Source organism: Lutra lutra, chromosome X (assembly GCF_902655055.1).
Source record: "Lutra lutra chromosome X, mLutLut1.2, whole genome shotgun sequence".
NCBI lineage: Eukaryota > Metazoa > Chordata > Mammalia > Carnivora > Mustelidae > Lutra > Lutra lutra.
The window spans coordinates 43,576,614-43,592,504 of NC_062296.1; the positions used below are offsets into that span (position 1 = coordinate 43,576,614).

General features: G+C 36.1%; 1 protein-coding gene across 1 annotated transcript in view; it reads right to left on the minus strand.

The window, feature by feature from the left end:
* Positions 1–443: 443 nt before the first annotated feature.
* The window catches only part of CENPI (centromere protein I), a 78,479-nt gene continuing 63,031 nt past the window's right edge, over positions 444–15,891 (minus strand). The window contains exons 20-21 of the mRNA XM_047716135.1: positions 4,394–4,435; positions 444–3,696 (exon numbers count right to left, since the gene is read on the minus strand). Coding sequence (XP_047572091.1) covers positions 3,595–3,696; positions 4,394–4,435 — 144 coding nt within the window. The 3' untranslated portion in view covers positions 444–3,594. The remainder of the gene's footprint in view (positions 3,697–4,393; positions 4,436–15,891) is intronic.

Here is a 15,891-nt window from a genome sequence, read left to right on the forward strand (position 1 = left end):
TTCCTATAAAAGTACTAATCCCATTGATGAGGGCTCCACCCTCATAACCTAATTACCTCCCAAAGGTCCTACCTCCAAATACTATCACATTAGGGGTCAGGGCTTCAAAGTCTGAATTTGGGAAAAATAAACATTCAGTCCACAGTAGCCATCTTTATAAAAAATAGAATGTTTTTAATGATAAAAATATAGTCTTTCTACATTAAAAAATAAATGAAATAAAGTTATATCAATTGAAAAGAAATTTTAAAAATACCAATTTTATTTTTTAAAGATTTATTTATGTGAGTGAGAGGTGCAAGTGGGGAGAGGGGTGCAGGGGGGAGAAGGAACACAGAGCAGAGCGAGGGAGAAGGAGAGAAGCAGACTCCCCACTAAGCAGGGTGCTCAGGGCAGGGCTCAATCTCACAACCCTGAGATCATGACCTCGGCCAAAATCAAGAGTCAGATGCGCAACTGACTGAGCCACCCAGGTGCCCCAATATAATACCAACTTTAGAGAATAATTTTTCTTATTTCTAGTAAACCATTGTGTGATATAAAATGTATCTGATATAAAGAGAGAATGTCTGCAAACAGAAATTTTATGTGAGACACCATAGACTTGTCTACTTTTCTTTCTACATTGTCCTTAAGACCAAGAGGAAGAAGTTATAATAAAAAGAAAAATAAAATATTAGAAATCCTTTTTTAAAGATTTTATTTATTTGAGAGAGAGGGAGAGTACAGACGGAGAGTGAGAAGCAGACTCCCCATTGAGCTGAGAGCCCAACTGGGGCTAGATCCCAGGACCCTGATTAAGATCACAGCCCAAGCCAAAGGGAGCTGCTTAACAGACTGAGTCACCCAGGTGCCCCAAAATGTTATAAATCTAACAGCAACTTAGTATTGAACATTATTAAGTCAATATTTATAACATTAACAATTTTATAGAAATACTAGGTAAAGAAAGAATTCTTTCTGTATAATTGGGATAATAAATCAAATTTTCTTTTTCTTTTCTAGGCAATGTTTGCTCTAAAGCAAAATAGCTTTTCTTATTTAAATCTTTTTTTCCTTTGCCATGAACAGCCTTCAAAAAAGTTCTTAAATAACTAGATTAGGCTTATTTGCACATCTAATCTTAAGTGGGTCAAAAAACTGGATCAAGAGAAGAATATGAACAGAAAAGAACCCAGGAAATGATTACTGAACAAAAAGACAAGCATAAGGGAAAAATATTTTCTTCCTGGAACAAAAACTCAGGTTTAGAAATTTCTTCCATGACTGGAAGATTGTTGGGGATTAAATTTCATGAAAAATAATCAAATCCTTCTCACAAGTGAAAGTTCCACTTGATCTTAATGACCAAAATATTGTGTTCTGAATAAAAATATGGAAAATTATTTGGACTGCAAACTTAAAAATGAAAGAGAACTCTAAGTGAGAAAGGTTATCTATCGGGGACACTATCACATTTACTTCAAAGCAGCTAAAAGTTTTTTACCTGGGTATAGAGGCAACATTCCACACCAATAAATACTCCCTCTCTTGTTCAAAACACTTTTTTCACTTGGCTTCCAGCACAACCAGTCTTCTTACTTTTCTTCTAGCCACTGGTGGGTCTTTCTCAGTCTTTAGCTGGTTCCTCCTTTTTTCTTCTACTTCCTAATGTTGGCTTACACAACAGGACTCAGTTCTTTGCTGTCTTTATCTTCTTTTTTCTATCAGCACTAAGTGATCTCCTAAGATGTCATGGCTATTCATTAATGATGCCCAAATTAATTTTGCCAATCCCAATACGTACCCTGAACTCTAGGCCTGGATATCGCCTGTCTACTCAGCACCTCCAACCTAATATGGCCAAAACAGAGCTTCTGAATCCACACCCCTCCAAATCTGTTCCTCCTCCAGTATGCCAGGATGTCAGAAACCTAGGAGTTACCCTTTACTCCTCTCTTTCCCTCTCTTCATATCCAAGCTAACACAGATCCTATCTTCTCTAAGTTTAAAGTAGAACCTAAATCCACTCTCCAACTACCTTCCCATCATCTACCACACTAGTCAAAGACTCTTGCCTAGAACTCTAATAACTTAACTGGTCTCTCTGCTTTAACCCTTAATCTTCTTCAGTATAACCTTCAAACTACAGCTCCATACAGGTAAATCAAATTATATCACTCTGCTCTCAATCCTTCTAATGGCTCCCTATTATCTATCCATTACACATCATGAACTACTCTCTGGTTTCTCTATTTCATTCTTACCACTCTTCTCTTTTAATTACTATATTGTAACCTTACTGGCCTCTCTGCTAGTCCTCAAACATGCCAACTAAGTTACCATTTTTAAGTCTTTTACAACTTGCCTTTACCTCTGCCCAGAACGCTCTTTCCCCAAATTTTCACATGGCTCATACACTTATTTCATTAGGGCTTCTGCATAGGTCACCTCCTCAAATAGGCCTTAAAGTAGCAACCCTCTCAATATTCTGCCCCTACTCCTTGCTTCTTCCTTATAGCACCTCATACTATATTTTTGCTTATATTTTTATTGTCTGCCTTTTCCAAAGGGATGTAGTAAATCTACAAAAGCAGTACTTTGTATTGGTCACAGCTATACAACCAGCACACAAAAGAATATCTGCCACACAGTAAGCTAGATAAATATGTATTGAATCAAAAAATGAATTGGATTCTAGTCTGAACACTACCTAATAATAAAGAGTTTTGTTTTGCTTTAAAGGAAAAACAAGAACCATAAGAATGTGCCCTTAAAAACAAAAGTAAAATCAGCTTAATTTCTCTCAAGTGATATGAATTTTACTAGAAGAGAAGTTACTCGGTAGTGGTGAGGCTGAATTTTCAGCAAAATATTCTAGCTACTGTAAAATTTTTTTAAAGCTTCAGAATTATCCCCGAAAATAAAGTATGTTTACTTGGACCTGACCACTTAAAAATGGGCATATAACATAAACATACACACACAAAATAGTATAGTTTTCTGAAATCAAACTGGACTAAATAGGAACATTTTAGATTATCCCACAATCCTCTCCACTTCCTTATCAAATTGCTACTAGTGAAGGCCCAGGAAGCTACCAATGAGTTAGAGTTAGAAATATATCCTGTTAACTTGAAGATGCTGACACTGTTGTTCACAATAAGGAAAATGGCAATATCCCCAGAGGTTTCAGAGGCAGGGCATTTTGCATGAGCATGTCTGTGGCTTAACTGCCACTATATATTACCTGCTCTCTTCCATCAATGCAACTTACAGTACACAAGAATGTGAAAAATCCTGTCACATAACAGATATATCTACATATAATTTGGTGGAAGGCAGAGCCTGATGATGAAGTCATTTTTTACTAGTGGGCTAAAGAATCTAGATCCTGAAAAATAAAGTTAGCCACACTGAGGCTCTCCTGGGGGCACGCAGAGAAGGCCAGTCCAAATACTCCCTGAGGATGGCAATCTGTTGATGCAAAGATAATGGAAACTCAAGTTGAACCGCTTGGCCTCTCTAGCAACAAGGAAAAGAATTTAGTCCGGTATGGTCAGTCGTTTCAGTCAAAATTCACTTAATGTTGATGCTGCAGTTTAAGCTCTCTGATCAGGGGACAGAAGAATGATGAATACTACTTCTTATGAAAAGTTTCAAGCCTTGTAACCCCTCTGAAAATAAATAGTCCAAATACCAGTTCCATTTCTTTCCCTGCAGGCACAAAAAACGGAAAATTACTCATCAAATATTTACTATGCATATTCTCTACCTCTTCTTCTTTCCCTAGGAAAAGTTCCCAATGTCCTAAATGCACATACCAAGAGTTAGCTGAGAGGGGCCAGGTTCCTAACTGGAACTCAGGCACTAAAGTGACATCCAAATCAGAAAGTACCCAAACTTTAAGGGTTAAACATTCCTTTCATTATACTGGCAAAAAATTTTAGCTGTTCAACTGAACAAGTATTATGAAATGGGTCATCATCCCCATGCTCTACAAATTCAACATCTAAAATGGAAAACACGGGAGCAGAAATTATTATATTACTGCCTTCATTAAATATGTACACAGTAGAGTTTCTATAATAATGAGACAACTGTGTTAGGTTTTGTTAAATCACCCTCATTACAGTCACACTTTGAATACATGCAACTGTACTATAAAATGAGATAATGCACGGATCCAAGAGCAAGAGTCAAACTGTGAATAGCTCTATCTTAGAGAAGACTGTAGAGGGTATGTGCCAACAAATTCACATAAAAGTCACTAGAAATACTTCAGGAGGCAAACATTTCACTCTGACTTTGTGGAAGCAATAGGCTTAAGACTGGGGGAAAGGAAAAGTATAAATTTTTTGGTGAAATGAAGCTATAGTAAATCCCTGAACGTGATGAAAATAAATTTATTTACCCGAATAGAGCTCACGCTTACTGTCCTTTCTTCTGGCCATTCCTTAAAAAAACAAACAAAAAAAAGGTGGGGAGATAGGAGATGAAAATGTTTGGTTACCAAAGATTACCAGAAAATTAAGATGGCTCTTCACTGTCTGATTCATTTGCTACATTTTATTCCTACTATCACTCCAGCATTCCTTCTGAGTAAACATTCACAATAACCTTCCACATTTCTCCCTACTAGCATAAACAGAAGGAAAATAAGATTACAGTGAGTAAAGTGAGTACCATTTTGCTAATTTATGGCCTCAAAATCTACTCAGCCATTAGAATGAAGATAAAAGATGTTAGAGAAGGCATCTTCTGAGGTAAAGGATACCTGAACTGAGTTTTGAAGCATGAGGAGGACGTCTGGTGAGGCAGTCTGTGTACACAGTAGATTCTATAAAAACTGATATGAAAACTCAGACCTAGTTGATCCCATTTATTTCCCATCTTTAATTATCACCCACTGTATTTCAATGAAAAGTCATCAATTCTAAAACAAACATTTTTATATATTCCTAAGAATAAACTAGGCCTATTAAGCTATGTATAACATAATGTGTTCTTAACACTTAGAATTTTTTATTTTACTACGATTGAGTTTTAGATGTAGGCAGATTTTGATCATACATCATTTTTATAAACATGAAATGGTAAATATAAACAAAATTAAGTAGTGAAAGTATTTCTAAAATTTTACATTTGGAGTCCTATTCTTCTGAATTACTTTTCTACTCAAGAGCTGTAGATAACTATGTTTTTTCACACAATACCATCTTTACTGCCAGAGTGTTGGCAATGCAACGTTTCTTAAAAGATACTAGTGTTGGGGTCCCAATTACATAAACCTAACCTACTTTTGGTTCCTGCTTCAAGGAAAGTCCATATCATGTATGATATACTGCTTCCTTGCCCTCTTCCTCTAAGACATTTGGTTTTTGGGGCTTAAAAGAGTGTTCCAATATTTTCTCCAAGTTTTTTCCACCTGGTGACAACCATCCTGCAAGGTCTGATTCTGGCAATCTGCCTGGGTGCACTGAAAAACAGCAAATGACAACTATATTTTCATTGCTCCCTGGCTGACATCGCAAGATGTATCCTGATCTCTGAGAAGTTAGAAAGTGAAAAGAACATGCAGTTTTACTGATTAAATATACTCCATGCTTATAAATTTTATATTTATTTCTCTAGTTCCAACTTCTCACCTGAACTCCAAGCCCAGCTTCAAACTGCCTATACTTAGACTTCCTGGATGTCTATCAGGAATCTCAAACTTAAGGTCAAAAGAGAACTTGAGTCTCAACTTGCCTTCCCACCAAACCAAAATAACCTCTTCTGTTCTTTCATTAGTATTCCTCTTATTAATACATGGAAACACCATCTACCTAGTTGCTCAGTTAATAAAACTCAGAAATCCTTTTCTTCATTCCTACTTTTTTACTGGTTTCAGAGGTAGAATTTATTGATTTATCAGTCTCATATAACACCCAGTGCTCATTACATCAAGGGCCCGCCTTAATGCCTGTCTCCCAGTTTCCTCAAGTTCAGCGTCTCTTATGGTTTGCCTCCTACTTCTAAAGAAGCCATTCATTAAGTCCTGTCTGTTCTACCTTTGCAATATATCTCAAGTCAGTCCACTTCCATCCATTCCACTACCACCACATTTATACAAATCTCTACCAGTATCTCTGTCCAGACTCTATCAACAACCTAACTGGTGCCCCTGCAGTCACTTGGGCCTCTTATAGCTCTATCCTCCACAAAAAAAGCCAAATTGATCTCTATTAAACATAAACTCAGACCGTATTATGACTTTGCTTTAAAAATTTTCAATTGTTTCCCATGGCACTCCCAACAGATCTATAAGAGAGATAGCCCCTGAATCTCTGCCAGCTTATTTCATTCCATTCTCACTCTTGTTCCTTAAGCTATAAGCCACACTGGCCTTCCTTTTTTTCCTTGAACTCCTTGAGCCACTGTACCATTTCTACCACCTAGAATGCTCTTATTCCAGCCATTCTTCAGCTGGCTTATTCTCATCTTTTAGAAGAAATCTTAGACCAAATGCCACCTCCTCAAAACCTTTCTTGAACACCCATTCCTGGCAACTCCTCAGTCACTCCTTCTCTTACTCTACCCTGTTTATATTCTTCATAGCATTTCTCAAAATTCAAAATTATCATGTTTACTTATTTCATTACTGGTTTACTATTTGTTCTTATTTGAATATAAACTCCATTTGGGCAGAGATGGTATCTGTCTTCTTAAGTACTATATTCCCAGTTTGAAAAGCATAGTGAATACAGAATAAATAAATATTTGTTGAATGAATAAAGAAACAGCTACTGATTCAAAGGTAATTATGATAATAAAATCTAGAGCTTCAGAATTTCCTGAAATGTAGGCTCTACAAATGTTCAAAATATTTTGACTCATTAACTGAGTGGAGCTCTTTGATACTAAGAATGGATTGGCCAAATTAAATTTACTAAATTATCTCTAAAAAGCTGACTAGTTTGAAGTATTTACAATGTTAAAATTCCATAAAGTAAAAATGTCAGCATTAAATCATATTGCCATGGTATCAGAGGTTATTTTTACCATCTTGAAGGTAAGATACTTAGCAGTTAGTTGGTGACAAGGGCTCAAAAAGCACTCTTCTAAAACACAGCCTGACATTTAAAACCTAGCATTTTCAGAACCACACAGAAACATCATCAGTTACAAAAATGTCAGTTTCACATTTTGCCAAATGTGCTCTATGCTACTAGAATTTAAAACTTCCAGTCAGAACTAACCTTCCTTAAACATTTTAAAAACTATTTTCTGATTTAAAAGAATATATCGATCAATTCCTGATCCCCCAAAATGAGCCTGCTTACCTATGTTCAAGTTGGTATTTACTACTTTAGAGACTGAGTCTTCTAACATACACACACACAGTCTATAAGAAAAATTATTTAAGAAAATCAATCTCACTCTATATGTAATTCATTACAGGCTTTACCAATTAAGAACTGGATGCAACCACGTTGACAGGGTATGGAGAAACCAACAAATCAATCATTGTTAGCAGTAATGTAAATTCGAATAACTTCTACTAAAAGCTAAAATTTGTTTTTTTAAAAGATTTTTATTTATTTGAGAGAGAGGAGAAAGAACATGAGCTGGGGGAGGGGTCTCGGGAGAGGGAGAAGCAGACTCCCACTGAGCAGGGAGCCCAACACGGGTCTCAATCCCAGGACCTCGAGATCATAACCCAAGCTGAAGGCAGACACTTAACCGACTGAGCCACCCAGGTACCCGTAAAAGCTAATATTTAAGGACACCCAACAAAATAAAAAAAGATACACACTTTGAAAACAATTCCACTTAGAACAATTTTATCCACACTTATATATGTACGAAATGATGTATATGGTTGAAGAATATTCATTAGAGCACAATTTCATAAAAGAACTAGAAACAGCTTAAATGCTCAACTTACATGCTTAACTTTAACATAGATTCATAAGAGAGAATACTATGGAGACATCAAAAAGAATGAGGCAGCCCTTTACATACAAAAATGAAACAAAAGTCTAGACATTAAGTCAAAAATCCAAGAGGCAGAAAAGTAAATATGGTATATAGTGTTGTAAAAGATCATTTACACAGAAATATGCAGTATGTCTCTAGAAGGATATTCAAGAAACTGAATGTGGTTGCTTTTATGATAAAAAGTGTCCACATAGAGTTCCACTTCCAGGATGAGATCATGAGTTCTGTGGACCCACTCCCCAGAAAATGAGAAAACTTGGCAAAGACTATTTTTAAAAACCCAGCATTTAAAGTCTCTGAAGGATGATCTCAATTCAACAACCTAACCTACTGCTTCAAGAAACTAGAAACAAGAAAGCAAACTAAACCCAAAGTAAGAAGAAAGTACAGGTGACCCTTGAATTACATGCAGTTAGGGGTGCCAACCCTGGTGCAGTAAAAAATCTGTGTATAACTTTGGCTCCTCAAAAACTTAACTACTGACAGCCTGTTGGCCAGAAGCCTGGCCAATAACATAAATAATTGATAAGCACATACTTTATATGCATTATATACTGTATTCTTACAACAGAGTAAGCTAGAGAAAAGAAAACGTTACAACCTTACACCAGTTAGAATGGCTAAGACAAGGCAGGACACAACAAATGTTGGAGTCGTTGTGGAGAAAGGGGAACCCTCTTACACTGTTGGTGGGAATGCAAGCTGGTGCAGCCACTCTGGAAAACAATATGGATGTTCCTCTAGGACATTAAAAATAGAGCTACCCTACACCCCAGCAATTGCACTACTGGGTATTTACCCCAATGATACAGATGTAGTGAAAAGAAGGAGCACATGATGTGATGAGCACTGGGTGCTGAATTATTGAACACTACATCTGTAACTAATGATGTACCACATATTAGCTAACTGAATTTAAATTTTAAAAATGTTATTAGGGGCACCTGGGTGGCTCAGCGGGTTAAAGCCTCTGCCTTCAGCTCAGGTCATGATCCCAGGGTCCTGGGATCAAGCCTCGCATCGGGCTCTCTACTCAGCAGGGAGCCTGCTTCCTCCTCTCTCTCTCTGCCTGCCTCTCTGACTACTTGTGATCTCTGCCTGTCAAATAAAAAATAAATAAAATCTTTAAAAATAAAAAATAAAAGTGTTATTATAAAAATCATAAGGAAAATACATTTACAGTACTATGCTGTATTTACTGAAAAAAATCTGCATGAAATGGATTCATGCAGTTCAAACCTCTGTTGTACAAGGGTCAATCATAAATAATAAAGATTAGAGCAAGATATAAATGAAATAAAGAATAAAAAACAGGGGCGTCTGGGTGGCTCAGTTGGTTAAGCATCAGCCTTCAGCTCAAGTCATAATCCTGGGGTCCTGGGATCAAGTCCCACATCAGGCTTCCTGCTCAGCAGGGGATCTGCTTCTCCCGCTCCCTCTGCTCCTCCCCCCACTCATGTTCTCTTTCTCTCTCTCTCAAATAAGTAAAATCTTTTTTAAAAAAGGAATATTGGGGCACCTGAGTGGCTCAGCGGGTTAAAGCCTCTGCTTTCGGCTCAGGTCATGATCCCAGGGTCCTGGGATCGAGCCCCGCATTGGGCTCTCTGCTCGGCAGGGAGCCTGCTTCCCTTCCTCTCTCTGCCTGTGATCTCTGTCTGTCAAATAAATAAAATCTTTAAAAAAAAAAAAGGAATATCGGGGTGCTTGGGTGGCCCAGTCGTTAAGTGACTGCCTTTGGCTCAGGTCATGATCCCAGGGTCCTAGGATCAAGCCCCACATCGGGCTCCCTGATCTGACGAAAGCCTGCTTCTACCTCTCCCACTCCCCCTGTTCATGTTCTCTCTCCCTGTGTCTCCCTCTGTCAAATAAATAAATAAAATCTTAAAAAAAAGAATATCAAAACAAAGAGTCTCACACTTCCTGACTTCAAAACTTACCATAAAGTTACAGTAATTAAAACAGTGCGGTACTGGCATGAAGACAGACTTATAGATCGGTGGAACAGAATAGAGAGCGGAGAAATAAACTCTCGTGTAGTATACGGTCAAAAGATCTTTGACAAAGGTGTCAAGACCACTTAGGAAAGAACAGTCTCTCCAACAAATAGTGCTGAGGAAACGGGATATCCAGAAACAGAAGAATGAAGTTGACCACTTATTTTATACCACAGACAAGAATTAACTCAAAATTAAAAACTTAACTATAAAATCCCTACAAGAAAACATAGGAGAAAAGTTTTATGACATTGGACTGTGCAATGATTTCTTGGATATGACACCAAAAGCAAAGGAAACAAAAGTAAAAACAAAACAAAACAAAAAGACAACAAAACAAACTTAAAAACTTCTACACATCAATGGATACAATTAACAGAATGAAAAGTCATCCTATGGAATGAGAGAGAATATTTGTAAATCACTTACCTGATAAGGGGTAAATATCAAGACTTTTTATATAAAGAACTCCTACAACTCAACAACAAAATAACAACCTGATTTGAAAAAATGGGCAAAGGACTTGAATAGACATTCCTCCAAAATTATACACATGACCAATAAGCACATGAAAAGATGCTCTATATCACAAATCATTAGGGAAATGAGAATCAGAACAACAATGAGATAACCACTCCACATCTATAGGATGGCTATTTAAAAAATGGATAAACAGATAAACAGAATGTGGTAAACACCTACCATGGAATATTATTCAGCCTTTAAAAAGGAAGGATATTTCTACACATGCTATATTAGGGATGAACCCTGAAGACATGCTAAGTGAAGTAAGCTACTTACAAGAGGACAAATACTGTATGATTCCACTTATATGAAGTACGTAGAGTAGACTCAAACTCAGACTAAAAATAGGATAAAGTCTACAAAGGGCTGTGGGGAGGAGGGAATAGGGAGTTATTGTTTAATAGGTAGAGTTTGTTTTACAAGATGAAAGAGTTCTGTGGATGGACGGTGGTAATGGTAGCAAAACAATGTAAATGTATTTAATATCACTAAATTATATACTTAAAAATAGTTAAAATGGTAAGTTTTATGTTATGTATATTTAATTACAATTAAAATTTTAAAAAATTTAAGTAGAGAAAAAGCAATGAAACCAAACTGGTTCTTTGAAAAGGTCAGCAATATCGACAAACTATCTAGGTTAAACACATAAAAAAAGAGAGAAAATTCAAATCACTAAAATCAGGAATGAAAGGGCGAAATCATTACCAACTTTGCAGAAATAAAAGGTATCATAAGGTATATCAATAAATTAGGATAAAGTATATGAAATGGACAAATTCTAGATAAACAACTAAATATTGAGCATGACTCAAGAAGAAATAGAACAGCTGAACGGAACTATAACAAGAGGTTGAATAGTAACTAAAAATTTTCCCACTAGAACCCTCCTACACTGTTGGTGGGAATAAAAGCTGGTGCAACCACTCTGAAAAACAGCATGGAAGTTCCTCAAAAAGTTGAAAATAGAGCTACCCTATGACCCAGCAACTGCACTACAGGGTATTCACCCTAAAGATACAAATGTAGTGATCTGAAGGGGCACGTGCACCCGAATGTTTATAGCAGCAATGTCCACAATAGCCAAACTATGGAAAGAACCTAGATGTCCATCAACAGATGAATGGATAAAGAAGACGTGGTATAATATACAATGGAATACTATGCAGCCATCAAAAGAAATGAAATCTTGCCATTTGCGACGACGTGGATGGAACTAGAGGGTATTAGGCTTAGCGAAATAAGTCAATCGGAGAAAGACAACTATCATATGATCTCCCTGATATGAGGAAGTGGAGATGCAATGTGGCGGGTTTGGGGGGTAGGAAAAGAATAAATGAAACAAGATGGGATCGGGAGGGAGATAAACCATAAGAGACTCAATCTCACAAAACAAACTGAGGGTTGCTGGGGATAGGGGAGTAGGGAGAGGGTGGTGGGGTTATGGACATTGGGGAGGGTATATGCTATGGTGAGTGCTGTGAAGTATGTAAACCTGGCGATTCACAGACCTGTACCCCTGGAGATAATAATACATTATATATTAATAAAAAAAATTTTTTTTAAATCTTCCCACTAATAAAAGCCCATGACCAGATGGCTTCACTGGTAAAATCTATAAGATATTTAAAGAAGAATTAATGCCAATCCTTCACAAATTTTCCAAAGGGTATGAGAAAGGATGCTTCCTAACTTTTTCTATGAGATGAGAATTAACCTGAAACCAAAACCAGACAAAGATATCCAAGGAAAAATCAATATCCCTTATCATCCACAAGCTACTAAGAAATCAAATCTGGCAACATCTAAAAGGGATTGTTCTCCATGACCAAGTGGGATTTATCCCAGGAATGCATGGTTGGCTAAATATCTAAATATTTAGCAGATTAATATTATCAGGAAAAGAAAGGGCAGGAACCACATGATCACATTTGTAGATACAGAAAATAGCACTTCACAAAATCCAACAGTTTCATGATAAAAATACTCAATGAACTAAAAATAGAAAGGCAGTTCCTCAAGCTGATAAGGGGCATCCACGGGAATTCCTAATATCACACTGCAGAAAAATGAAATTATTTCCCCAATAATCAAGAAAAAAAAACAAACTTGTCCATTCTTGCCACTTTTCTTCAACATTAATTGTACCTGAAGTTCCAAGGAATGAAATTAGGTAAGAAAAAAAAAAGATCCAGATTTTAAAGGAGGAAATAAAATCATCTGTTTGCAGAAAACATAATCTTGTGTATAGAAAATACTAAGGGATCCACTGAAAAGTGTACAAGCTAAAAAAATGAATTTAACAAAATAAAAATGAGTTCAACAAGGTTTTAGGATATAAGATCAATATACACAAAACTGCATTTCTATACAGCATTAAAGAGTAAAATGAACATGAAATTAAGAAAGCAATTCTAAAACAATGTCTTTGAGTGACACATTGGACCAAATGGCCATACACAGAATATTCTAGCCAAAAACAACAGAATACACATTCTTTTCTACTGCACATGGAACATTCTGTAGGACAGATCACATATTAGGCCACAAAACAAGCCTCAATAAATTTACAAAGACTGAAATCATATCATGCTCCTTTTCCAACCACAGTGGTATGACACTAGAAAAAAAATCACAAGAAAAAAAAACTGGAGAAGAAAATCACAGGGAGACCAAACAGCATAATATTAAACAACCAATGGGTCAATGAAGCAATCAAAGAAGAAATAAAAAATACATGGAGACAAATGAAAACGAAAACACAATAGTCCAAAATCTTTGTGACACAGTGAAAGTACTGCTAAGAGGGAAATGTATAGCCATGCAGGCCCACCTCAAGAACAAGAGAAAGCTCAAAAAAACAATCTAACTTTACTCCTAAAAAAACTAGAAAAAGAAGAACAAACAAATCTCAAGGTAAGTAGAGGAAAGGAAATAATAGAGATGAAAGCAGAAATAAATGACAGAGACTAAAAAAAGGGGAAAAAAGCAATGAAACTAAGAGCTGGCTCTTTGAAAAGATAAACAAAATTGATAAACCCTCACCAGACTCATTAAGAAAAAGAGAAAGAACCCAAACAAATAAAATCAGAAATGAGAGAAAGTAATAACTAACATCACAGAAATACAAAGGATTATAAGAGAATAACTATGAAAACTTAGATACCAAGAGCTGGCTCTTTGAAAAGATAAACAAAATTGATAAACCCTCACCAGACTCATTAAGAAAAAGAGAAAGAACCCAAACAAATAAAATCAGAAATGAGAGAAAGTAATAACTAACATCACAGAAATACAAAGGATTATAAGAGAATAACTATGAAAACTTAGATACCAACAAAGTGGACAACCTAGAATAAATGGATAAATACCTAGAAACATACAATTTTCCAAAAGTGAACCAGGAAGAAATAGAAAATATCAACAGACTAATTACAAGTAACAAAACTGAATTGGTAATAAAACAACTACCAAAAAATAAAAGTCCAGGACCAGATGGTTTCACAGATGAATTCTATCAAACTTGTTTTTTTAAAGATTTATTTATGGGCCACCTGTGCGGCTCAGTCAGTTAACCATCTACCTTCAGCTCAGGTCATGATCTTAGAGTCCTGGGATCGAGCCCTGTTTGGGCTCCTTGCTCAACGGGGAACCTTCTTCTCCCTCTCCCTCTGCCTGCTGCTCCTCCTGCTTGTGTTCTCTCTCTCACTATCTCTCTCTCCCTGTCAAATAAATAAAATCTTTTAAAAAATAAAAAATATTTATTTACTTGAGAGACTGAGAGAGTGCAAGGGGTAGGGGCAAAAAGAGATAATTCTAAGCAGACTCCGTGCTGAGCATAGAGCCTGTCACAGGGCCAATCTCATGACCACGAGATCATGACCTGAGCCAAAAGTGAGAGTTGGACGCTTAACTGACTGAGCTACCCAGGCACCCTGATTTCTACCAAACTTTTGAAGAAAACTCAATACCTATTCTCCTCAAACTATTCCGAAAACTGTAAGAGCAAGGAAAGCTTCCAAATACATTCTACAAGGCCAGCATTACCCTGATACCAAAACCACACAAAGGTGCCACAAAAGAAAACATCAGACCAATATCCCTAATGTACACAGATGGAAAAAATCCTCCACAGAATACGAGCAAACTGCATACAACAAGAGATTAAAACGATCATTCCCTATTTCCAGATGACATGGTACTATATACAGAAAACCTTAAAGACTTTTCACCAAAAAACTAGGACTGATAAATTAATTCAGTAAGGTCACAGGATACAAAATTAATATAGAGAAATCAATTGCATTTCTATACACCAATAATGAGGTAGCAGAAAGAGAAATTAAGAAAGCAACATCATTGATAACTGTACCAAAAAGAATAAAATATCTAGGAATAAATTTAACCAAAGGGTAGAAAGACCTATACTCTGAAAACTATAAAACACTGATAAAAGAAATTAAAGATAACACAAAGAAATGGAAAACCATTCCATGTTCATGGACTGGAAGAACAAGCATTGTTTAAATGTCTATACTACCAGGAAGGAGCCCTAATGTCCATCAGCAGATGAATGGATAAAGAAGCTATGGTATATATATATACAATGGAATATTACTCGGCGGTCAGAAAAAATGAAATCTTGCCACTTACAATGGCATGGGTGGAATTAGAGGGTATTATGCTAAGTAAAATAAGTCAGAGAAAGACAAATACCATATGATTTCATTCATATGTGAAATTTAAGAAATGAAACATGAACATGGGGAAGGGAAGGAAAAATAAAATAGATGAAAATAGGGAGGCAAACCATAAGAGATGCTTAACTCTAGGAAACAACTAGAAGGTTGCTGGAGAGGAGGTAGGTGAGGGGAAGGGATAATTGGGTGATGGGCATTAAGGAGGACACTTGATGTAATGAGCACTGGATGTTATATGTAACTGATAAATCACTAAGTTCTACCTCTGAAACTAATTTTTAAAATTAATTAATTAATTTTAAAATATTTATATTATCTAAAGGAATCTACAGATTTAATGAAATCCCCATCAAAATACCAACAGCAATTTTTTTCAAGTGGCAACATTTATCAGACTTTGTTTGGTTTATTGATTTCTGATATATATATGATAATAGGCTACTATATGCAAAATTTTCAACTGAAAAACAGAAACTTTTTTAAAAATAAAAATTTCAAATTGTTTTTCTAATATTCACCATGTTAAGATTCCACTACTATGCACTGAATATTCCCCATAATCATCCAGTTAATATATCACTTTAACACAGTTACTGTTATTTACAATGTGCAATGCATTTTTTTAGGTTTTGTGGTATACACACAGAATATACAAAGCATATATGATAAAGTCTGATGTATACAGAAAACACATGGCTCAGTACAATCAT